The 26,920-nt window shown below is 43.1% G+C and overlaps 1 protein-coding gene across 1 annotated transcript in view; it reads left to right on the top strand.

Annotated features, from left to right (window-relative positions):
* The window catches only part of SMC1B (structural maintenance of chromosomes 1B), a 3,759,116-nt gene that overhangs the window by 1,719,705 nt on the left and 2,012,491 nt on the right, over positions 1-26,920 (top strand). The window contains exon 10 of the mRNA XM_044087233.1: positions 4,529-4,736. Coding sequence (XP_043943168.1) covers positions 4,529-4,736 — 208 coding nt within the window. The remainder of the gene's footprint in view (positions 1-4,528; positions 4,737-26,920) is intronic.

The following is a 26,920-nucleotide window of genomic DNA, read 5'->3' as shown; positions in this document are numbered from 1 at the left end:
CTTTCTATGTAAAACCAATGACTTCAGGAAAACCGACTAGTTGTTTCCTTCTCTCCTAACAGATTTGGCAAACCATTTTCTAAAGTTACATTGGCCAAATGGTTAACTGGTTGCATCACCTTTGTCTATGGTAAAAAACAATTATCCTTGCCTAAGCCCCGTAAGTCTCACTCTACAAGGCCTATGGTCGTCTCTTCAGATTTTTGGTCAAGGGCTTGTTTAGATGACATTTGTGCAGCTGCAACTTGAATTGATTCTCACACTTTTATCGCTCACTACAAATTAGATTTGGTTTCCAGGAGCCACGCAAAGTTTCGGTGTGACGTGTGTATCCCATCAGCTGAAGAATGAATGAAAAGAACATCAGATAATTATGTACTCACCATAACATCATGTCTTTGTTGTTCATTTTCATTCTTCTTCAACTTCCCAACTACCTGCCTCCGTCCTTTGCTTCTGGAATGATCTAAGAGTCTTTGCAGGAACCCCTGTTCCTTGTTTGAGATCCAGCTTTTTTCCTTTTTGCCTTTGTTACATTCCTTAACAGATTGTCTATTTATAGGCGTAGCAAACTTGATTTGAGGTATGTTAGGATGGTTGGGCATTGTGGGTAAAGTGAGGAGCTCGAAAGTTTTGGATCCCAAGATCTGGTAGAAACATCCGAGTCTGATCAAAGTCTCAGAAATAATCCTATCAGTTCAAGAAAAAAGAAAATGGATGACACAGATGGAATATTATAATGAGTACATAACAGTTTTATTAATTTCTCTACTGCAAGACATCCTAGATCAACAATCTTAGTGTTGTTTTATTAATAACTCTTTGTAATTTCCAGTGATATCCATCGTTAGCTGATACGTCACTTGGTTAAAGAAGCCAGACCCCAAAAGGAGCTATGGGTGTGAACTGGAAGTACAGAAAAATGGGGTTATAGGCTTAAGTGTGTTTAAAGGCCGCCTTCTTGCTGAGCAAGCAGAAAGGCATAAGAAGAAAAAAGGCAAAGATAAACATAAGGAAAGGGAGGGCAAGAAACATAGAAACAAGTGTCAGGATTATTCCTCTTCTTCTAAGGTACCAAGGAGAGAATCATCTTTTTTTTTGCTGAAGTCTAAATCTCCTACCTAAGAACAACTGTGATTAAGGACAAGTCCCGAGTTAAGTCTACTAGCAGACAGTCCTATGAGAGGGAATTACATATCATGCTTCTTTTTTTCCACACATCTTTCAGCATGTTCTCTGTAATCTGAGATCACTCAAAAGTACATTGGAAGCTGATTAGGAACCTGTGATGAGTGCTTTCCTTAGTACACAGATGGGAGATGAGCTTCATCCCATCCACTTTTGGTGCCTGAGTAAATTGGGGTGCCCCCTCCCACCAAAAAAAAAAAAAAAAACACTTCTAGCTCCTTCTCTAGTGTCTGCACATCCACCTTCAGAGCTGATGTCCCACCAGGATTCTGTTTCTTCGGCTCTGTCAGTTTTCACTTTTGTGCTGACAGTTTTGTATCTGGTCACTCGATGTCGGCCTCTTTGGTGCTGAGTGAGTCTCAGACCCAAATACTCAGTATTGATTCCTCTGCACCGCTTATGGGTTTGACTTGCTTGGAACCATTTCACTGTCTGAATCCATAGTATTCAAGCACACAGTATTGATCTCTGCCTTGAGGCCATCTGGGGTAATCAGTTCCGGGGCTTCAGTCTTCAACACTGCCCATGTCTGCCTCTGCCAGATGAGATTCGGTATTGTGGACTGGACTGTTGATGCAGACAGATTCCAGATGTGCCTTTCAGAAGTGGAGAGGATGATTGCCACCTCTTCACCCAGGATATCAACAGGATTTCCATTGGCGTGGGCTCCACTTGTAGGTGTCTCTCCATCAGCTTTTACTCCATTTCATCAAGGTTCCCAGGTACAGAACAGAACCATATCCTTTGGAGATATCCAAGAATGGGTAAAAAGAAACACGATTCCCTCTGACATGGATTTGGATGATAGAGAAGGTTCATCCATTCTCTTCTAGAAGCTGTCACTTTTTGCAGAAGTCCTTGAATTAATGAAGTAGAGGGGATCTTGGCCATCTGACCTACCTTCTCAGGACAAGGAAGTGCTCTTTGAGGTATATGGCTCTGCCCTTTCTACCTCTTGGATAGTCCCTCCTGTGTATTGCCTTAGAAATTTGGTCTCCTGGAGGGGAGGGCAAGATCCTGACATTGCAAAAGTTATCCCCAGGAAGCCAGATAAGGTGTTACATTCACCTTAGGATAGGCAGTATTGCTCTAAATGTCCTGGTGGATTTGATCATTTCAGCAGCTAGTAAAAGAGAGCTTACGGATGAGTCTTTTCCTGTCCATACCCCTGTTACTGTCTAGGGTGAGAGATGGAATGAGAAAGCATACTTACTCTTTGGGCACCTTTGCCTTGTGGGCGTTGCATTATTTAACCTTCTTAAACTAATTCCAGACTACCTCGAACACCATGCTTAGCATCACTAAGCTCTCAGTGTAGTTATATTATAATGCAACCAATGGAGCAGCCAAGGCAGCAGGCAGTGGCTTGACCATGAGATACCAAACCTGGTTTCGTCTGTGTAATTTTATAAACAATTTCAATGTGTCCTTTACCAGTGCCCATTTGATGTGTCCTCCATGGTTGGACCAGCGGCAAAGGAGAAATTCTTAAGGTGTAAGCAGGATGAGAAAACTCTGCAATGAGAGTCAGGTTTGAGAATCGTAAAGGCCCTTTAACAGGAATCAGAATAATTCCAGTACCCTATGGTTTAAAAGATCCCAGCTTCAACCCTTGGACTCCACCTCAGACAGGGTTGGCCATGGCCATGGCAGAGGTGTCCTATTTAATGGATGCTGAGGTCTGCAGAATCAAGGGTGCAGGGAGCCCTTTCAAGGAAGGCCAAACCAGCACCTCCCAAGTGTTTGCTTGACTGTACCTCTTTGGAGGATGTTTGGGGGCAATTATCTGATCCTTTCTGCATGGGTATCCATCCTGCAGAACAGATGGGTGAGAGATATATCCACAGGGTGTTCCATATCCTTTTCCCAAAGACCATCTCCACAGAATCTGCAATTACCTGATATCCCACTCTGCCAAAGGCCAGAGGCTATACAGGAGATTTCCTCCCTCCTTTGAAAAAGAGCAATCCAAGGAGTCCCACCAGACCAGTGTGGGTCAGGAATTTTCCCAGGATTATTTTTGGTTCCAAATTAGAACAAGAAATTTGTGTCATTTCTAGATCTCAGCTGCCTGAAACATTTTGCAATGAAGACTCTGTTCAAAATAGCCATGGTATCAGCAGTTTTGATGTGCCTCAAGGCAAACAACTGGATGTGCTTAAGAGACCTCCAGGATGCCTACCTCCACATAAAGATGCAAGAGAGTCCAGGGCATTTCTGCAGTTTTGAATAGTATCCAATTACTTTCAGTTCAGATGTCTTCCCCTTCAGTTTCACAGTACAACAGAGGGGTGTCCAAGTGCATGGCAGTAGTTACACATCACCTCACCTGTACCCAAGACAGGTTTGTGTTTTCCCATACTTGGATGATTAGCTCCTTGCTACAGTGACTGAAGAATCCTTAAGATTACTTTTTACAGCTCTGCCAATCCTTGGGCTTATCCATAAACTGTCAAAAATCACAGCTTCTACGAATCAAAAAAATGTCTGTATCAGATGCCACTTAGTTTCTTGCTGTGTATCCCTTACACAGGCAAGTTTGCTGTATCTTCAACATTCTGTATAGGCTGCGTCTCACCAGCAGAATCCCATTGTGCTGCTGCTTTTAAAAATTCTGGTGAATTTTTAAATGGCTAAAGGTAGCCGCCTTTGGTGCTTCATTTCTAAGAGGTATTGTGTCATGATTGCATCCAAGAGCTAAGGTAGCTTGGGATTTTGTCCCAGTTATCTGATTGGCCAGATTGATGAAACAGGATGTGTACTTACCATAATACTGGATCCTTTTCATCCAAGACCATCGGATACAACATCCCTCCACTCCTCTGCCAAATTGACATTGTTCTGTCTTGTAAGTATATTTGCTGTTCTTATGGTACATGTGGAGCCTAGGTAGCAAATGCAGTCTGAAGGGGAGTTTCATGTGGGATAATGGGTAAAATCTGCAGGAGCTTGTGGCACCAGTGCACTGGAGAATGAACAGATTGGATCGCTGAGTATACAACTTGTGTTTTTATGGCACTGCAGTTAGGTGAGCAGAGTCCCATGATGACAGAATGCATTTGTACCTAGAATACTGTGAAATTTTGAATTAATCTGCAATACTGATTTTGCTTTGTCTCGTAAATAAAGATTTAGGCAGACATATACATTAATTTTATATACCAGCGGCACTGGTATTCTTGTGTAGAACTTTTTTTTTTTTTGTGGATGACAAAAGAAAAAAAATTCAGAGGCCACACTTTTGTTAGTATATTGTGGCTGTTAACATTGCATTTTTTTTATCAACTTGCATTGTGACGTAATGATTTTATTCTTTTTTTTTTTCATGTATTTATTGTAGGAGCTCTTTGAATGAGCAGAAACAGAAAGAAGAAGGGCTGGCTTACGCTGTTGAGAGTGCAAAATCCCGAATGCAGGAGGTTAATGAAGAGCTTGGTACTGTGGTTTCAGAGTTACAAAATGCGAAAATAGATCATCATGAAGGAAGCCGTCAGAGAAGGAGAGCTGAAATCACTGAAAGCCTCAAGAGGCTATACCCAGACTCTGTGGTAAATTGAAAAACAGCAGTGTCTTAATTTGTCTGATAAAGTTCCAGAGAGTAAAGTGCATTGCAGCAGTGCTGTTTCTTTCCCTATTTCATTTTGTAGTTCATATACTAGAAGAAGAATGTTTCTAAGATGAGGAGGAGAATATTGTGTTTAGATTGTTCATTGTACCTTGAATGTTCACCGAGTGCTTAAACTTAAGGGTAACTGATCCATACCAGACTAAGTTTCCCTGTCCTTCTCCAACCCCTACCCCATTGTTCACTTCAAGATGGTCTCTCTCCTGTTTCTTACTGGTGGTACACTGGTTCTTTCATTCTCTGTAATACAGTGCTTCTTGTGATCTCCATTCGTGGCCATTGTAATCTTAAGAGTAGTGCTGTGATTGCTGCAAAACTAATTAGGTTTTTCCTTTTTGGTTTAACTGTCAGGAACCTTCCTAATTAAGATCTTTGAAACCATTTACTTTGAAATTTGAACTATGCCTTTTGTGACTTTCTGTTTAAGGAAAGGAAACATTTAACTGTGCTTCTTGCTGATGCTGTGTTAAGTAACCCTCACTGACTACTTTCCGTTGAATTTTTAGGACCTTTCTATGATTTTATTTTAATTGTTTGCCCCAGCTAAGTTTAGAACCCTTTAGGAAGCGGTATTGTTAGTAGACTGATGTAGTCTTATTTGTATGACCTTTGCCTTCAGTACTTGCTTCTGCAGCCTCTAGGCTTTCCACTTAAGGTTGAGCTCTGCCTTTAGTGGCTTTCTATTTGAGGGAAAGAGTTTAACTGAGTGTTTAACCCTTTTTGTTAGCACGCTATTGAATTTTGGGTAGTTTTCTCTGGTATTTTCAAACCCATTCCATCCTCATCCATCCTTGCATATGGCTAAATACTGTATCTGATATTGTCCATTCCATTATGCATCACGAATGGGTCTTTGAATCCATCCTCTGATCCAAGCTGGCCATTTCTCAGACATGCGATCCGAGCCTCAAACTCCTCCCTCTTCCGTAATGACTCACTCATTAACAAACCCTCAGATCTCATTTGCTGCCGTTTTGGTCCAGAGGTGATTGCAATCCTCTTCAGTGTTTGTGGGTAAAATCTTCTTTATTTCCAAATTTTCTACGTATTTTCCTTGCAAAATTAGTACGCTAGTCTCCTGTCTTCTGTACCTCCCCTTCTTCTTTGCTATCTTAGTAGTTGCTGGTATTAGGTCTCTTCCGCCCTTTTTGCAGTTTCACTTTCCCTTTTCGTCTTTAAAAAAAAAAAAAAAAAACTTTCCTGCTATCTTTTAGTTGTAGTGTAGTTTTAGTGGTAGTGTGTGACTAGCTCTGTGGATGTGTTTTTGAGTGCCTGACAATTATGTCAGACAGACTTCAGAAACCAGCTGGGTTTAAGAGGTGTGCCTCTTGTGGCCATAAGATCCCCCAATCTGATGCCCACAAGAGGTGTGTTTACTACTTGGGCCTGGAGCACTTGGATATGCCTTGCGATAATTTGTTTGGTTTTCAGTTCCTGAGCTCTAGCAGACAAGAGGAACAAGCTCATTCTGAGAGGGCTTCTTCCCTCCTCTGGAGTCCAGACTCCCATTCAGAAGAGGCGAACCACTCTCTACTTTCCCGGGGATGTCAGCTTCCACATTTGAGAAGAGGAGAAAACTTATGGATCCAACAAGCCCATCGGAACTGAGGGAGTTGGCGCTGACCCATCTTCCCACCATGCTGGATCCAGTAGTCTCAGGTCTGAACAGCCTTTTGGAGCGGTCATAGGTCATTCGGATCCATAGTTCGTATTCCCTGGAGCGGATTCTGAACCACTCCCATCCGGAGAATAAATCTCGGAGCCTTACTCTGCATCGACGCAAGTCCCCTTCACCAACCCATACCACCTGTCAAAGTGCTTCACTGGTGAGGTCTACATTCTTCCTTGTCCTCTAAGCTCTTGCATTCAGAGATGGATCAGATGATGAGGAGCTTCCTTAAAGCCCAGGTCCAGCTGGAGATTTTGCCTTCCCGACCCACACTGGATCCATGAGTGTTCCTACCCCTATACCTCACCTCTTCCTCTGATTGCTTTGATTTCGGAGTTGCATGGCCTGGTGATCCCAAGTGGATCAGCATCAGATCATGGGATGTTCCTTTCCCTCGCTCCGGTGGAGTCCCAGACCAGCTCTGCTCCATTTTTGTCAGAGCAGAGCGGGTCCCTGATCCAAGATGTTGACGCGGGGTCCGAGAAGTTGGTGTCTGCTCCAAGTTTGTCTTTCTCAGAACCATCCCTTCCCATGGGGGCCTCGGCCTTTGATAGCTCAGTTAAGGTACCTTCTGGAGGTGCCTGATCTGTTGTGGTCTCGTCTCTTTCTTCCTTTGAGGCTTCAACATCAGGGGCTCCTCTGGCATCCTCAGCATTCCAGATGGCAGAGAGGGCTTTCTCGACCTCTTGTGAGATGGTCCCTCCCCCAACAGGGCCTTTCCAATCCTCAGTGTATCCAGTCTTTGGTCCCATCCTTCCAATCCATAGCCTGCAGCCAACCCCTCACCAAGGGATTTCCCTGTCTTCTGAGTCCTCCACAGAGTACCTCATGGAAGAGGTTCCTCTAAAGCACTGGTGCAAGTGGAAGCACATTGACTCCCCTTTGGAGTCTTTAACAGAGGGCACCGACTTCGATGAATGGGAAGGGTCCCCCTGTTCTCCACCTGACAATGTCTCCTTTGGAAATATCTTGGAAATCCTGAAACAGAATGGTGGATGATCCTCCCAGCCCCCTTCCTTGGAGGAGTCAGTGTTCCTGGAGGTATTCGGGATGGGACCATGTACATCCTGGGTGATCCCACCCGTACAAACTTATTGACCTTATCACCTGCCAGGCTTGGAGGAAGCCTGATACCTTAGATCTGATCTCAAAGTGAGCAGATAAGTACCTTCGTCCCCCCCCCAAGGATTGTCCCTTCTGGAATAAAGATATCCCGGTTGATGCCACTGTAGTGTTGGCAGCCACCAAAAGAGAGCTTGTGGAATAGAGCTCTACTGTTCATCCCCTGAACAAAGAGTCTTGGGCCTTGGACAGACATGGGAAGCAAGTGTATGCCTCAGCCACTTTTTCGCTGAGGGCATTAAGTTATGTGGCACATTTCACTCACCTCCAGAGAGACTTGAAGGAACTTTCCACATCTCTGGGGCAGTTGCTGTCGGAGGAAGCTTTTTAAACGGTTTCCCCACAGCTGAATACCATGTTTTTTATTGCTAACTCTTCTTTGAAGCTAATCTCCCACGCTGCAGAAGGAATCTGTCTTGGGGCTGGTTCATGCATAGCTCTCAGACTATTATCTGCATGAGATTGTGTGTTTGCGGACTCCTTCAAAAGGTCGTTCATTAGCTCCCTCCTTTAATGGTTCCTCCTTGTTTGGACCATTGGTTAAGGAGACTCTGACCCAGAGCAAGCAGGAGGGCAAGACTCTATCTGCCGTGGGAATCAAATTTTCTTCCCCCCAATGGACTTTTTCCAGGAACCAATGGAGCGGGAAGATGATGTAGTTCTGTAAATCCTAAGGGGGCCTTTCCTAACTCGCAGGAGGATTCGTCTTCCTAGAGAGATGGAGAGGATTTAGTGGTAGACACCACCCCAGGGGCAGAGGGGGTCCTCAGAACCAGGGCTTCAAGAAACCCTTCTCAGACAAGTCCTTTCAGCACTTCTGAAGTGTTGCCCGACTGTCTACTCTGGAGGCAGACTTTCTTTTAACCCAGCAGCCTGGACAGAAATAACAGATTACGCTTGGGTGTTCAACATCGTATCCAAAGGCTACTTTATTCCCTTTTTCCTTCCTCCTCTCCCATAGGGGAACATTTCCCTGATGTGCCACCCTGTCAGAGGGAGAATGCCCATGTAGAAGTGCAAAAACTTCTAGACAAAGGAGTCATCAAGCGGGTCCCAACCGAATGACGAGGATATGGAACTTGCGCATCATTTTGGTGCTAAAGAAGAATGGGGACCTTTGACCATTATTGGCTCTCAGCAGTTTAAATTTGTCAAGACGTCAAAGTTCCACATGGTTATGGTACAGTCCATTCTGCCGCTAATGCGTAAGGATGACTATCTCCAAGATGCATACTATGATATCAAAATAGGCACTCCAAAAGATTTCTATGGTTCCAGCTGGAAGCCATTCATTACCAGTTCAGAGCAATGCCCTTTATTCTTACCACAGCCCCCCAGTTGTTCACCAAATGCATGGCAGTAGACGCAACGTGCTTCTGTCTGCAAGGTTTCCAGGTGTTTCACTACCTGGACAATTGGCTCCTGACAGCACCCACATGGCATCAACTGTTCTGGGTGATTCAGGTGATGTTGCTCTTGTTTCATCACCTGGATATCACGGTCAGCATGACCAAATCCAAGTTGGTCCCGGATCAGGAAATAGAATTCTTCAGGACAGGTTGAACACGATAACGCAAGTCATAGCTCTTCCTTTACAACGGATATCGTCTCTCAGGCAACAAGTACAGTGTCTTCTGGACACTTCAACTCCTTCAGCTCGCTTAATTCTCATACCTTTGGGCTCCATGTCAGCTGCCATCCCAGTGGTGCCTCTAGCTAGATTCTTCATGAGAGTTTTTCAGTGGACCCTAGCTGTTCAATGCTCCAGCCGGTGTCCCCCGTTATCAACCCCATTCAGTCTCGCACAAATTTGCAGACATCACCTGCTAAGGTGGATGCTCACGGATGACCTTCATTTAGGCAGGCCCTTTGTCTCCCCCCCCCCCTCCATTCGGCCACAGTGACCACGGATGCCTCCCTTTTGGGGTGGGGGGCATTTTCGGAGAAGGATGGTCCAAGGTACGTGGTCCCCATGGAGACGAAATTGCACATAAATGTCCTGGAGATTGGAGCTGTTCTCCTCACGTTGCAAGCCTTTCAGGACTGCCACCCTCTGGGAGCGATTGCAATCTTGACTCACAGTATGTCACTGGTGGTGTATATCGACAAGCAGGGGGGAACTCGATACTACCCCCTCTGCAGAGAGGCCGTGAGAGTTTGGGAATGGGCAATTGCTTTCAACCACTTTCTTACTGCAATGCACATACTGGGGGAGTCCGCCGTCTTGCCACAAAAATTGAGCTGGTCCATTTTGAGTCCTCACGAGTGGCCTGTGAACCAGTCCGTAGCAAATGATATTTTTACCTGCTGGAGCCAACCTTGCTGTGATCTTCTTGCCTCTCCCCTAAACAACAAATGCAGCAGGTACTTTGCTCTGATCCCACTCCGAAGGGGGAGTTACCAAGAGACGGTCTGGTCCACGATTGCCCCCCGGATCTCCTGTATGCTTTTCCTGTGATCCCTCTGATACCCAAGGTCCTACAGAAGGCCATCAGGTTGAAGATTAGCCTTATCCTCATTGCTCTTATCAGGTATGGTTCTCCTTTCTGCAGTCTCACAGCAAATATCCTTCATGGATATTGGATCCCAGACAGGTTCTTATTTCACAATCGATGGACAGTCAGACTTCCAATCTCCGGTCCCTCAAATTGACCGCTTAGTTTCTCCACTTCCATTGATTTTGGTTAAGTCCTGGCTTCCCTCTGCTGTCTGTGAAATAGTTCTCACTTCTCAAAAGCCATCCAGTAAGAAAGTGTATTTTAGCAAGTGGCAAAGGTTTTCCATATGGATCCTTTTTCCGCATCAGTCTCGGATATCCTCGTATTTTTGAGTTCTCTTGTTCATGAGGGAGCAAGTTTCTCCACAATTAAGGTTCAACTTGCAGCCATCAGTAACTTTAATCTCGGGAAGGGAATTCACACATCTAACATTTCATCTTCCAGACTTTGTCGGGCCTTCTTAAAAGGAGTTTTTCATCTGAGACCTCTGATTAAGGATCCTTCTGCACCTTGGGATCTAACTTTAGTGTTGCAGGGTCTCACCCAGAAAACCTTTGAACCTGCTAGTTCTTGTGAGCTGAAGCACTTGTCTTGGAAGACGGCTTTCCTTGTGGCTATCACGTCAGCCAAGAGTTTCAGAATTGCAGGATTTGTCTTCAAAACCTCCATACATAACCTTCTTTAGGGATAGAGTTTCTCTCAGAACAAATCCTTCCTTCATTCCTTGCTTCGGAGATTAACATGAATCAAACCATTCATTTACTTGTACTCTTTCCTAATTATTTTAACAAAGGTGAATATCTCTTGCATTCCTTGGACATTCACAGACTGTTACATTTCTGTCTACAATAGGACTAGACCTCATAGAAAATCAGATCAACTGTTCATTGCCTTTTTGCCTTACAGATTGGGACAAGCGGTCTCTAAGGTTGCCTTGATAAGGTGGATTACGGAATGTATTTCAACAGTTTACACCCAACGAGGCAGACAACTTCCCCTTCTGTTTAGAGCCCACTCATCTAGATCTATGTCAGCCTCTTCAGTCTTCTCTGGTAGAACTCCAGTCAATGAGATCTGTGCTGCAGCTACTTGGTCCACAGCTCACACTTTTACATCTCATTACAAGTTATATATTATTTCCAGAAACAGGGCATCTTTTGGTTCTGCAGTGCTCGGGCTTATCCTTTCTTGAGGCCCTCCCAGAGTTTGTGTAGCTGGGGAATCTGACCCTTTTGTGATGCATAATGAAATGGACAGCATCAGATTAGAAGTTATGTACTTACCATAACTTGATATCTGTGTTGTTCAGTTTCATTTGCATCACTTCCCGCCCTCCTTCCCCCTTCCTTGTATGGCTGAGTGTAACTTAGAGGACTAAGGAACCCCCTGGCTCTTAGTTTGGACTCCAGTAGGACTTTTTGTTTATGTTTCTGTCCTGCATTGGGAACATCCAGCTTATGGTTAGGGTAGCAAACTCGATCTGAGGGTTTGTTAGGGAGTGAGGTAGTATGGGAGAAGGAGGAGTCTGAGGCTCGGATCGTATGTTTGAGAAATGGCCAACTTGGATCCAAGGACGGATCTGAAGACCCATTCGTGATCCATAATGAAATTGGACAATACAGATACCAAATAATGGTAAGTACATAACTTCTATTTCATAGCCACACCCTGTCAAGATATATCCCCAGTATTTTTAGTCAAATGCTTTTTTCCCTACTTTGCCTCACTTATCTATCTGTAACCAGATCCTTTCCTGCTTTCTGTTTAAAATATTAAAACATATTTCATCTTCAGTGTATCTTTCCCCATTTTCCCTGTTTTTTGAATGATCTGAATTACTAGTTCCCAGCACTACCTTTGGTGCTTCTGTCTTTGAATTTCAAAATCTGGTACTAGGAACAGAGTTTTGGTTGGATCTGTGCATCAGCTTAGTGCCTTTACATGAAAGGAAGGGATTTTTCCAAGCTGAGGGAAGCCACTCCATTCTTTTTTTTTATGTTTAATTTAACCATAGCTGCTATTCCACTGATTTAATTGCTGTCATTTTTCTTGTTGTGTGCAGATATATTTCCTAATTACTGTCTCTGTCACGCACACATACACATATGCACATGAGCGCATTTCCTTTTTCTATTTGAATGACTTAGTGCCAGAAGTACATAGAATCAAAGGAAATAAAAGGCAAAGACCATTTATGCCTTGCCTGTACCGATCTTCATGATGTACTTCATGCTTCAGGAGGTCAAACTAGGTCAGGCCAAGAATGAATTTGTGGGTACTCATCCTGTAATCAAGGTTCATCTTGAAGGATGCAAGGATGTAAATATAAAACAAATGCAGCCCCTCACGATATTTTGCATATAACAGTATTTACATTTCAGTTGTATGTTAGTGGACATTTAAATTCTTAGTTCGAGTCTTTGTGGACCTGTTTGTTTTGCAGAAGTTCAGGAAATAAGGAAAGTTGGGGTTTTAATGGCATGGAATGCATGCCATCAGTCACCACTCAGGAGTCTATATGAGACAGAGTGTAGGGATTGGGCTTCAGGCTTTTCTTGATAGCCAAGTATCTTTAGACCCGTTTTTTTTTTTTTTTTTTTTTTTTTTTTTTTTTTTTTAATTAGGAATCCTTGGGGCCTTTCTAACTTAGTCATGCATCTGGAGAGATAAGCAACTTAAAGTGGTACTGTGCTCCTGTGATAAGTCTAATTAAAGATGAGTACAGAAGGATAACGTTAGATGAAGATGTGATGCCTTTAGATATCAGTTGGGCTGTACATAAGGATTTTCTCACTACAGATGCTAAGTGGTGTTTGAAGCAAAGGGAGGTTTTGACAAAGATACCAAGAGAAAACTCTGTTTGGCATTGGTTATTGGCTATACTCTATAAGCTATGCATGAGGGTTGTTTACCAAATGTGATAGTAATTGTATTCTTTTACATTGTTTAGCCCTTTTTCCTGGGTTTACTATCATTTTACTGAATCGCGGTCGTCGAATCTCACTTGTGTGAAGTCAGAAACCGAATAATGGAAATGACAAACACCAATATTTCTGACTGACAAATCTCGCCCCTTTTTCGACCCATATTAATGCTTTTTCCTAGGTCCAGATCAGTGGGGAATTTCGAATTCTGTATTTATATTGGGTATACTGTAATTCGAATTACGACTTTTTGCCCAAGTGAGTCAATAATACAATGATTCGACTGAGTGTGATTCAGCAAAATGATAGTAAACCCTTTTTCCTGTACCCCATTGTTTTGTAAGGATTAGTTCTTGGTATAGTGATTCTGTATCAGTGGGTGATTACACCCAGCTTATAATCTTCAGCAAATTTAGTTGGCCATAGAGCTGAGTCTATGTCTTGGAGAATGTAAAAGTAAATGACAGAAAAGAAGGGCCTAGGCACGGAGTCCTGATGTACATTGTTGATCACTTTCTTGATATTAAAATTTTTTCTGACAGTATTGCCAAAATGAAGATTTGCTTCAACAGGAACAGCATGAAATCCTGTCTCCCAGCATATAGCATTTTGAATTGTTTTAAGTGGATTTTCCTGTTCTTGCAGCTGCTCCTTCTGTTTTACCAACTTTTGAGGATGTTTTCTTAACAGCTTTCAGAATGCCTGAGCATCAACACCCTGCTCCCAAAAAGTCTGATAATTACATAAAATCAAATAATGCACACTGGAAAATGTCTCAACAGAAATGTTGAATAATATATTACAGTATTAAAGGATCTGATACTGTCTTTTCATTCATTCCTGAACAAATGGGTTTTGGATCCGACCTTAGCTACTTTTCAGACTTCGGCTCTGTAGCTCAAGCTTCTCTCCTTACCCATAATCTTCTCTAAACCATATGTTACCTCAGATCTCATTTCCCACTTCCAGCGATCAGAAGAGGCTTTGAGTAGCTTGGGCTAGAGTAGTCAGATAATTAATTTTCACTTTTATTATTTTAGTTTCTTCTTTTTCTTCTATTCCCCTCCTGGATGTATTAGCTATAAAAAAGTAGTAGAATTCCTTACAGTTTTTTGTGATTATAGTGTTAGGTGCATTACATCTTGTCAGCCACATGCCTTTGCCTTCTTAGCTCTTTCTCCCTTTCCTTTCTCCTATTCTTTCATTCACCTTCTTACTTGGTATTTTTTCCTTTAAAAGGAGTTGTTGCTAATTACCATTGCTGGTATTTATTTTTCATTTCATCTTTTTGTCTTTGTGGGTAATCATGTCTGAAAAGCCCACTGGGTTTAAGAAGTGCTCCTGTTGTTGGCACAAAATTCCTAATTCAGATGCCTGTGCTGAATGTGTCTACTGTCCTGGAGATGGGCATTTGAATCTTGAAGGTGAAATCTCTGCAGGGTTTAATCACAGACTGCTGGTAGAATGCGAAAATAAGTTGGTACTAAAAGGATTGCTGCCTTCTTCCACATCTTCAGCTTCTGGAGCTTCCCCTCCATTAAGAAGCTGATGGAGAAGCCCAAAGGGGATTCATCAGGAAAAGACAAGGAAAAGTCTAAGGAGTTGAGGAAGCACTCCCCAAACCACTCTACTGTTTTGACTCTGGGATTGCCTTCACCAGAAAAAGTTTCTAAGCCTTCATTTCCCACCTTCTTTACATCGAAGTCTCCTATCCTTAAGCACCCACGGTTCTCTCCAGAGCCAGTACCATCAAGTTTGCACTCCCCCTTCATTCAGAATACACCTCATCTGGCCTCCAGACTTCCATTTACCTCCTCATTTCTCAAATTTACTAGGGATCCTACCGAAGCAGATGCGGAGAGAATAATGAGAAAATTTCTCATAACCCAAATTCAGTTGGAAGTCCCTCCGGTTCCATCCCACATTGGACCTGTGAGCTTTGCACCATTCCAAACAATACGGATGACTCCTGCTCCAATCCATCCTTCATTTACAGGAATATTATTCCAAGGTTTCGAAGTTTCTCTGTGACTGATCCAAAGGCTTGGCCTTTATCGAGCCAACACCATCTCTGATCAAAACGGCAGCAAATTTTTCAGAGCTGGAGGGATCTAGGAGTCAACTTCAGTGCTGGATCCAGGGGTATGGTTTAAACTCCAAAATTGTAGTAGTCTTCTTGATGTAGCCAGCCCTTCCCCTCGGGGCTTTGGCATTGTATATCTTGGCTCTGACCTCAGTTTAAAGGTAGGATCATGAGGATTCTTTGAACCAGCCTTGTCAAGTTGCCTCAGCCCCTACTAGAGTAGTTTTGCGGTCTCCCATGTTTTCTGCTTTTGATGCAGTGGAGAGAGAGAGAGAGAGAAAGTTATCTGCCTTTGTGGACAGGACATCCTTGACTTTTGTCTTGATATCACTGAATTATCTGTTGCACATTATGAGGTTCCAGAGGGATTTAAGCAAGGAACTATCCAATTCCCTGTCTGGGGTTCATGTGAGTGGAGGACAAGAAGACTGTTTCTTCACAGCTGGCCACCCAACAGTCTCTGTAGAATGTCTCCATACTGCTGATTTACCATACCATCCATGGTGCTACTGGAGCAGCAGTTTCAGGCATTACTGTGATGAAACATGCCTGTATGCTCTTTGGGATTTTGCTGAGCTTCTTAAGATGTCCTTCACCAATGCACCATTTGATGGAGCTACCTTATTTGGAACAAAGATGAAAGACACCCTCTCCAGGAGTGAACAGGATGAGACAACTCTGCTGTTGGGATACAGTTTTCTGCCCATCAGAAGACCTTCTTACAGAACCAGAAAGCGGAGGTAGAAAAATGTAGTTCTGCAAGTTTGCAAGGGCTTTCCCAGGAATCCTACAGAGATAGATCCTACCATGGCAGAGGGTTGAGCCTCTAATGTCAGACATCGCTCACACGGCAGAGGAGACCCGCAAAACCAAGGCTTCAGGGGGCCCCTTTTCCGAGAAGCCTTTTCAGCAACTCTGAAGGGTTGTTTGACTGTTGCCCTCTTGAGGCAGTCAGGGGGCACTTATCTTTCCATCACCAAAGATGTCTATGTTCAGAAAATAATTTCTGGAGGTTATTACATTCTATTTTCCATTCTTCCTTTCATGCAGTCAAAAAAAATTTCCTAGCGTACTACCCTGTCAGAGTACAACAGCAGCCTTAGAGATCAAAAAACTGCTTCCAAATTAGTCGTCCAAATGTTGCCACCAGACCAGCAAGGGTTTGGAACTTAAATAAGTTTCCTTTTGATGCCAAAGTTAAGAGAACCTCAGAGTGATCTTGGATCTAAGCTACTTGAACCCATTTATAGGTTCATAGGTTCATACTAGGCTATCTGCCCGAGGGCATTTATAAGCCTAGCCCATAGTTTTGTGGCTTACACCACCCCTTTAGTTTGGAGAAACTATGCCCTTTATTTTGCTGTGCCTCTGTCTAGCAGTGACACTGAGGTAACCCCTGGGGTGTATCTGCGATCCCCCATCCATTGGTCAAGATTCCTCTTGAACAAGGCCAGCGAGGTGCTCTGCCTCACATAGACCGGGATTTTGTTCCACAGCATAGGGAGTCTTTGGGTGATGAATCTATCCCTCCAGCACGTCCTATTAATAACCGTGTCGAGGTTTAAGTCTCCCGCCCTTGTGGCTCTGAGGGATCTAGATTTTTTGAGATGAAGCATGTTCATCAAATCTGGGTTTGACATGGCCTTGTATGTCAGGCATAGGTCACCTCTGAGCAAGCGGTAAGCAACTGAATATAACTGGAGTTCTTTCAGTCGGGCAGCATAAGACAGATTTTTGAGACCCTTTATCCTTTTGGTGAGGAACTTTGTGGCCTCTCCAGCTGCTGCAAGTGTCGGGTCAGATACATTCGAATGGGGCATTGTACTCGATCATTGGTCTGATGAGTGATGAGTATAGGGAGACTATGACTTCCCTTGATCTAGATGTGAATCCCTTCATGATAAGGTGGGCAATGTAGAAGGTCTTCCTAACTACTTTAGCAATATGGGTGTCGAATGAAAGGCTACTGTCCACCTGGGTTCCCAGGTCCCTGATAACTTCTTCTGTGATCAAGGGATTGCCTCCTATATGGTAGCTAGGGGTGACCTTATTTTTCCCGAAGGGTATGACTATGCATTTCTTGGCATTTAACTTTAGGCCATGGCTCTGGCACCAGTTATCCGTTTCTGTGAGACCCTTCTGAAGGATATCTGTGTCGGATGTGTTTTCAACTACGGCCCAGTTTGCAGTCATCTGCAAACTTTGTCAGCCATAACCCTCCTATGTTTGCTTGTACTTCAGAAAAGTAGATGCCAAACAAGAGTGGGCCCAGGACTGAGCTCTGTGGTACACCACTTGTGACAGGCTTTGAGTCTGACATGGCGCCAGCAACTCTGACCCTGTGGGTTCTGTCACTCAGCCAGTTTGCAACCCATCTTGTAATGTATGGGTTTACATTTAAGTTGATGAGTTTATCAATGATGCCCAAGTGGGGTATTGTATCGAAAGCCTTCGCCAGGTCTAGGTAGGCTGTATGGACTGCCTTTCCTTCGCCAGTGGCCTTGGTGACTGTTTCGAAAAAGTCAACCAAGTTTAAGAGGCATGATCTGCCTTTGACAAAGCCAAACTGGGTTGGATCCAAAGTCTGCAAATTCCCTATGTCTTTATTTATGAGATCCATTATGATCCTCTCCATGGCTTTGCAGATAAGGCTTGTCAAGCTAATGGGACGGTAATTTCCAGGGTCGGTGGAGGCACCGCCTTTGTGGAGTGGGACCACAGTCGCTGTGCGCCACTCCCTGGGTACGTATCCGGAGGTGAGACTAAGATTAAACAACTCGATGTTTAGATGGTTACGGTTCAGTCTATCCTCTCAGTTTTGCAGAAGGATGATTGGATGTGGTCATTTGAGCTTCATGATGTGTACTATCACATCGAGATAGACAGGTGATCCAGGAGATACCTCTGCTTTTGGCTGGGAGCCAGTCACTTTAAGTTCACAGCTCTACCCGTTGGCCTCACAGCACATTTTTGTACTCTGAGTAGATTGGTTATCCAAGTCTGGTGATCCTAAACATACATCACTAAATAATCAAAATTACCGATGAGACATTTTCCACTGTGTGTTATTTGGTTTTGGATCTTTGTGCAGACTTTTGAAGTGTTCTTTTGGGATGGAGATCCTCCAGAAGGGCCTAAATGAGACTGATGCATGGTGTCAAAGCCATGGTCTCAAGCTAAATGCAAAAAAAATGCGTAGTAATCTCCTTTGGAAAAAACAGAGTACTCGCAAACTACAACATAGGAGGTAATCCCCTGAAGTCTGAAGAAGAAATAAGGGATCTAGGGACCCAAGTAGATAGCCAGCTTTCCTTTGATAACCATGTTGCCAAAGTGGTTAGAAAATCCTTCTATGTGACCCATCTGATCATGAAAGGGTTTGCATCAAGATCTAAGGATGTAATGGTGCCCCTCTACTCTTCCCTCATCAGACCCATTATTGAGTACAATGCACCAATTGGAATGTACCTGGCTAGACATCTCCAGCAGCTGGAGAGACCACAGAGGTACCTAACCAAGAGAATTACTGGCCTCAAACAGTTGCCCTATGCAGCACGATTAAAAAAGCTAAGATTGTTTTCTGTTGCATACCGCTTTCTCGGAGGCAATCTCTGTCTAACGTACAGAGACATGTCCAACCCAGAATTGTTGAACACGCTCCATCTTAGCAAATCCAAATCTACTCGAGCTACACGCTCTAGAGATATACACCTCAACACAACAATGAATAGAACATGCTGGAGGGATAGATTCCCTTCGCAAAGACTTCCCTTACTATGGAACAGGGTCCCGATCTACATAAGACAGAGCCCCTCACTATCACTCTTCAAGAGGAACCTTGATGAGTGGATGGGTAACAGAAAGTTCACACCAGGGATCACACCAACAGCACTACTAGATAGGGGCCAGGGGTACTAGCTGTTAGTAAAAGGACCTAGGGAACTACTAAAGGGGTGGTGAATACCGCACAACGTGGCTGGGCTAATATATGCCTTCGGGCAGATAGCCCAGTACCAACCTATGAACCTATTTAATTACGTAAAATACGTCGGACACATACTTGTTTTTTAAAGGTTAAGCAGATACTGCTGTAATTTGTTATCAAAGCTATCTACAGCTAAGCATATTATGAATTCTAACTCCATTCTCTAGCAAAGAAGGGAAACCTTGTGGTAGATTTTGGTAAAGTGTATATTCTGCTACTTTAACTTTTGGAATTTTGGACTTGAAGGCTCAGATGTTAAAATTTTTAAAGGCTTCTTTTGAAAGCATGAGAAATTTAACTATTAACCTTCCATCTTCTGATGCTAAAACTTTATTAAATTCCTTGATTGTGTTTGATTGTAAGGTGTCCAAACACTCTTTAAAGTGCTCTTATGATTTTGATTATGCTACATCCAAAGCAGCTGCTTTGTTCAGTTGTGAGAAGATTTTCTTGGTTACATTCTCAAAACTTAACAGAAGATGTTAAAACTGAGATTTTAAATTCTCCCATTGACTTGGCTCTTCTGCTGCAAAGGTTTGATGAGAGGGGAATTGAGTCAAGGGGTTGAAAAAAATTTAAACTCTCCCCTTTTAAGCTGAGCAAACAATTTCATTCTAATTCAGAATCCTTTTTCAAGCAGCAAAATAAGCAGTCTCAGTAAAGTTTGAACAAAAAGAAATTTAAAAAAGTAATGGCAAGGAGGATCAGAGGAGTGGGGAAGCTCTGAAAACCAAGGACAGTCTAAAAAGTCAGAATGGCTACTTGCCTAGTCAGGCTTCCCCTCCCTCCTACTCTGGCAGTCCTTTAAATATATCCCTCAGTCTAGGCCTTCATCTTCCCCAGTGGCATCAGATTATCAAACACAAATGAGTTTTTGAGAATCATACAAGGGTAAAAATGCTAATGGAAATTCCTTCTCCCTTTTCAGAGGTTTCCTCTTCATCCAGTAAACCAAACTTCCTTATTTCTTCACATTTTGGAGAACGTGTTGTTTTAAGAGGTCATAGAACTAGTTAGTGTCTTCAGATCAGATAGGCAAAGATTTTTATTCAATGATATTTATTTAAAACAAGAAGCATCTTTGTTGAATTATCACTTATGACATTGACAGCATCAGACTCTGATTGCCTATCTTCATTTTAACCTTGACTGATGGGTCTGGTTCAGATATCAAACTGACTCGACTGTTACTACAGGCTGTGCCAGCCAAAAACTCACAAGCTTCACCTCAACCCACAATTCCTCTCTCACAATTACCTCAGAACTCATTTGCCACTTTTCTGAAATGGTCGCATTTTGCCAGTGCTCTCAGGTTTCAGTGAGTTTAGGTAAACTTTCATTTCTTTTCTTAGTTTCTTTTTACTTGATCCTGCACCTTATACTTCAGTATTTCTACCTCTATTTTCCCCTTTTTTCTTACATGTAGTGTAACCTTAAATATCACTGTTGATATTCCTTCCCTGTACAAGTTGGTGTAATTTCTGTACCTAATCCTTGATAGTTTTATAGTTATTCCCCCTCACTTTCGTTCTCTTACAAAAAAACAAAAAAAAAACACTTTCTTTCCTGTCCCTTCTTCCTAGGCTTTCTGTGTGAATGAGCATGTGAGTGACTGTCTTCTAGTCATACTTTTTTTACATTCCTGAGAAGGGTAAAGACTCTCTTCTGGTTTTAAAAATGCCAGAAGTGCGGCCATAAAATTCCGTCTGATTTCTATTCCCTTTACGTCTGCTGCTTGGGTCCCAGTCATTTGCAAGAGGACTGTAGCATATGTCATAGATTCAGTCATCAAGCCCTCACTGAAAGACAAAATAAACTTATTTTGAAAGGACTGACTCCCTCAGCCTTTCGTGAAGCCTTATCTTATGCAGACAAAGCCAAAACTGACGTTTCCTCCCCTTCATCCTCATCGTCAGTGGTCAAAGGAAAAAAGAGGAGGTTCTCAGTTCTGACTTCTCTGTCTGTTCCTAAACCTAAGAAATTGGAACCCTCAGTTTCAAAATTATCTTTGGAACTGGAGGCCTCTGGCTACAAAATACTGTGTCGACAACTGCTCCAGCATCGATTACTGTCTCAAGCCCTTCGATGTCGAAGGCCCCAGTGCAGGACAAGATTTCTGCTTCACCTACCGTGACAAAAATTTGTAATTCAAAAGAAATTTTTCCAAGGACTTCCTATTTACTATCTATAGACCCTTTTGCTGGTGAGCTTCCAGAAGTTTTTCTGCAGAGACCTAAATCTCCTTCAGCATACTCTAGCTGCTCCACCAGAAGTCTTTCTGAACTCGACGTGGAGAGACTGCAGAATAAAATCTTGTGGACTAGAGGACTTTCAGGCCCCTTTTCAGTTCCAACCCCTTTGGGTCTTGGAACTGAGCCTTTCACTCCATTGACCACTTTTCCTCTAACCTCCTCCAAGGTCTGTTCCGAATCTCGTGGCACCAACTGTGCCGGTTCCTGAGATCTTACTTTCTTCGGGACCAGTAATCCCCCTGAGCTCTTTGGTGGCTTTGGAACTGGACACCTCTCTGAGCCGTCGCTACCCTGTTGATTCTGGGGGCAGGACTCGACTGTAGGTTTTGCGGAGCTGTTCCTGCTCCTCAGGGTTTTGGCTCGAGGTAGTATGGCTCCGGCTTCTGTCTCCAGGGTTGGTTCTTCACAGCAAGGTGTGGTCCCTCAGTTCTGAGGCAGTCAATCTCGGTTCCGGGCTCCCTTCCCTTTTTGGGTGGGGGCCGGCCTTCGAGGCAATGGAGTGGGCACTCTCACTTGCACTGACTCAGTCAGTACCTTCCCCTTCAGAACAGGTACTCCCCTCTAGCTCTGTTATTCCACCTACTTCTCCGCTGGGGCAGCGGATGCTGAAGTCGCAGGTTTCTCAGACTCTGGTTCTGTCATCTTCTGCCACCTCCCCAGATTATCCCCTTGAGTAGGTCCCTCAGAAAAAGAAGTGCAAGTGGAAGCATTTAGATTCCCCTTAGGAATCAGTCACTGAGGACACAGATTTTAATGAGAGGGAAGGGTCCCCATGGTCATCTTCTGAAGATGTCTCCTTTGGAGACGTCCTACGAATTTTGAAACAAAGGGGTGGCTGGAAGTCCCAAAAACCTTTCTTCGGAGGAATTTATTTACATGCAGGCTTTCAGCACCCACCCTTCTACTTCTTGGGTGACCCCACCTGATGATGAACTCATTCAGTTGATTTCACAGAGGCCGTGGAAGACTCAAGAGACCTGACAAAATATTCTCTGCCCCTGAAGATAAACAATTTTGGGCCAAGGGGTTTAGCGGTGGATGCCATGGCAGTAGCAGCCACAATAAAAAAGGAACTTACTGAGGATAGTTCATCTGTCTGTCTGCCCAACAGGGTGTCTTGGGCTATGAACAGTTTTGGGAAATGGGTCTACGCTTCATTGACCTTCTCTATAAGGTCTTTCAACTTCTTGGCACACTTTACAAGACTTCAGTGGGATCTAGTTAAGGAATTGTCAGATAACCTGGTAGGAGCTGTAGCTGAGGGAGTCCGAGAGAAAGTGGCTTCTAGCTAGCCACCCTGGAATCTGTGCCTAATTCGTCCATGAGGCTAATCGCACATACAGCCGAAGGGACTTGCAGAGCAGCGGGTACCGGCATAGCCATAAGGAGACATGCCTGGATGCACCTGTGTGACATTGCAGAACCATTCAAGTGCTCTGTCGTCTGTTCTCCCTTTGATGGAACATCCTTGTTTGGCCCTAAAGTAAAAGACTTTATCCCGGTGTGCGAAGGATGGTTAGACCGTTTCTACTGTGGGCGTACATTTCTCCACCCTCCCTAAATGTCTTTTCCTAGGAACCAGAGTAGTGGTCGAAAAATGTGGTTCAGAAAATCCCAAGGGCCTTTCCAAGCCACACGTGGACGGACATTCCCGAGGGGAGAGGGGCGGACCAAAATGGAAGATGCCACCCTCGCGGCAGAGGTGGTCCACAAAATCAGGGCTTCAGGGATATCTTTCCAGGGAAGCCCTTTCAGAACTCCTGTAGGGAGGCACGATTGTCTTCCTCTGGAGGCAGTCAACATGTCCTTGCACCTAAACACCTGGCCAGACATAACAGATTCCTGGGTGCCAGCAGATGGTATCTTTGGATTATATCATTCCTTTTTCTCATCCTCCTTTTGTACACAAGAAAATCCCCAATGTTCCCCCAATGAGGGAAATTCAGTAGTGCAAAAAATTCAAAGACTGCTGGACAAAAGAGTCAGCTAAGAAGTCTCGCCAGACCAAAAAGGATGCAGAACCACTCAAGATTCTTTTTTATTGCCAAAAAAAGATAGGGGACTGGAGACCGATCTTGGATCTCAGCATGCTGAACAAATCAGTTAGCCAAACAAATTTCCAGATGGTCACAGTAATGTCAGTTCTATCCTTTTTAAAGAAAGATAACTGTATGTGCTCAGTAGATTTTCAGGATGGGTATTGCCACATAAAAATGGACAATCACTCCAGGAAGTTCCTCCACTTCCGGTTGGGAGTCAGTCATTACCAATTCAGAGTACTGCCCTTTGGTGTCATCAGAGCCCCCAGGGTGTTCACCAAATCCATGGCAGTAGTATCAGCTTACTTAGGACTGCAAGGATTCCAGGTGATTCCATACTTGGACATCTGGCTCATAACCGCTTTGACCAAGCATCAGTTGATAATAGCCAGAGATTACACTCTCAAGCTCTGTGGTTGTCACTCATCTAGTCAGGATACAATAGATGAGTCTTTGTGAGTTCGGTTCAAGCAGCTTTATTATGTATAAACACATCACGATAGAAGTTTACTGTATTTATCTTAGGCAACTTATATACAAACTAGATATTGCATTCATGCATGCTCACTGGCTGCACACTCAAAATGACACTGGGTATAGCACGTGCCTACTACTTATATGTGCATATTCAGTCTTTGATATGCTTCTTAAGATACAGCACATGCACTTTGTTCTACATCCTCCCTCTTTGAGAAAGAGATCACGCAATGCTATGAATCTCATTTGGCATGCAAATAATACAAATAGTTATTTGTTATGTAATTATACTGAATTAGCTACATATATACAGTTATGTCCATGTTGCTGTGTATTTCACACTAGGTCTGGAAATACAACAAAATCTTGTGACATAAAACTGAGAATTAGATTTAGCAACTGAAACTTTCTCTGCTAAATGTTCAACCATGGGAATATCTGGAACATTCTCAGAAATGAAAGTAGAGGTTAAAACATGCTCTGGTACAGGAACAATGTCTGATGTGCTCTGAGATCTAGAGTCTGTATCACAGGAACAATGCTGCGATAATGATTCTGGTACAGGGAGAAGATGTCTGCAGTTTCTCCTGTACTCCACACCCTCAGATTCTACGAAGTAGGATCTCATCTGGTTACATATACCTGTAACTTGACCAATCCAGTAGAAAGCTTTCGCTGTTTGTGTCCTCCATGTCTTTCTTTCTTTTAATGGACGAAAAAATCTGCTCTATTTATCATAACTGTACTTCTGGATAGACTACTTCTTGAACAATTGGGCATTGATGGTTCTGTTGTTCTTATCTTTAGGCCTCAGTAAACTGGAGCTAATAGGTAATGTTGTTCTAGTTTACGTGGAAAGAGGTCTTTGAGGAGGCGAGCCAAGTATATCGTCAGGGGTCTGTTTCAGAGATTAAGTAAATTCAAAAAGACATCAGTATTATCATGCTTTGACCTTTCAAGCAATTGCTTTGCATTCTGCACTGCACGGTCAGCTAGTCTGTTTGACTGTGGATATTCAGGACTACTAGTAATATGTACAGTCCCATTCTCTTGCAAATTTCTGAAATAACTGACTTGTAAATTGAGTACCATTGTCAGAAATAATTCTGGGCTACCATGGACTGAGAAATGATGTTTCAACTTAGTAATAACAGTAGTGGATGTTAGATTAGGTAGTAGATCAATCTCATACCAGTTCGAATAAGAGTCTGCCAATCCTAAGTAATGCTGATTGTTCCACTCGAATATATCAGTGGCTACTGTTGACCAAGATAGTTCAGGTACTTGACTTGGGTGAAGTGGTTCTCTTTGAAAATGCAGTTGCGTACTATTGTATACTGAAGAAGAAGAAAGTACTTCATTGATGTCTTTCAGTAGTGAAGGCCAAAATACTAGTTCTCTCGCCCTTCTGTTAGCAGATGCGGAACCTGGGTGACCACAATGCAAAATCTAGATATATTCATGTTGTAAGGAAGCAGGAACAACAATTGTAGGACCTTGGAAAATAATGCCATCTTCCATCAACTTCTCATCTCTGTAAGGAAAATACGTTTGCACTTCAGGTGGTACACTAGATTGCTTTGACAGCAGTCCAGCATTAATGTAGTGGTTGAGCTTTTGCAAAATTGGATCAGTCTTTGTATGATCTCTCAGCTCATCAAGTCTAGTGGTAGAGAAATTCCGCACTGCTATCACATCAAAGTCAAAATTCTCTGCATCAGGCTGTTCCGTGGTATTTCTGGGCGATCTGGATAAGGTATCAGCCAGATAACGAAGTTTGCCTTTTGTATAGACCATTTTGAAGTTGTACTTTTGCAATTTGAGCATCATTCTTTGTAATCTTGCTGAAGCTGAATGTATTGCCTTCTTTAGAAAAGTAATTAGAGGTTGGTGATCAGTTTCAATCTGAATAGCTCAACCATAGATATAATCATAAAGCTTTGAACATGCAAATACTATTGCCAAAAGTTCTTTCACAATTTGAGCATACTGTATTTCAGTTTGGGTAAGTGCTCCAGATGCAGAGGCTGCTAGTTTGCCTTTTTGAAGAGTAACTGCTCCAAGACCAAATTTTGAAGCACCACAGGAAAGAGTGACTGGTTTACTGACATCATAATATCTTAATGTAGCTGGGAGTGGCAGTTTTCTGCTTAAGGTCTTCAAATGCCTTCTGGTGCTTTTCCAACCAAGATCATGTGACATTTTTGCACATCAGCCTCTTAAAGGTGCTGTCAACTCACTGAAGTCTGTTATAAACTTGCCTAAATAGTTGACCATGCTTAGGAAATGCTGTAGAGCTTGAATATTATCTGGTGCTTTCATCTCAAGAATAGCTGCTTGCTTGGTTGGGTCCGGTCTCAGTCCAGTGTTGGTAAATAAATGACCTACATATGTGACTTTAGACTTCAGATGATTGAGCTTGTGTTCTGTCAAGAACTCTCTCTACGTTTCTGCCATGCTCTGCTTCACCATTGCCTTCAACCAATAAATCATCTACTATTATGGCACAAGGTTAACCTGAAAAAAGTTGCTCCATTGCACGCTGGAAGACTTCAATTGCCGAATTTATTCCAAATGGCATCCTTAGGAATCTGTATCTGCCAAACTGGGTACTGAAAGTAGTCAGTAATGAGGATTTGTGATCAAGCATCACTTAACAAAATGAGATTTTTTTCATCCAGGACAGAGAAAACACTGGCATTCAGTGTCAGAGATGCTACCGCTTCGACTGTATGCATTGGATGATGCGGTCTCTTCCATGCTTTGTTCAGATCTCTTGGGTCAATACATATTCTGATTTCATCTGAGACTTTTTTGTGAGCTGCTACTATGGACGACACCCATTCACTTGGTTCTGTAACTGGACAAATTACACCTTTCTGTACCATTCCGTCCAATTGAGCTTTGACTTTATCTTGCATAGCTATCGGAACTTTTCTTGCTGGTCTGAGTACGAGTGACCTCTGGATCTAACTTCATGGAATGCACAACTGGAAGTTTTCCCAACTTGTCATCAAAAACATCGGCATACTCTGAGAAAATCTTATATAGAAATTGG

Source organism: Protopterus annectens, chromosome 11.part0 (assembly GCF_019279795.1).
Source record: "Protopterus annectens isolate FY-2018-M chromosome 11.part0, PAN1.0, whole genome shotgun sequence".
Classification (NCBI taxonomy): Eukaryota; Metazoa; Chordata; order Ceratodontiformes; family Protopteridae; genus Protopterus; species Protopterus annectens.
This window is presented reverse-complemented; position numbering and strand designations above follow the sequence as displayed.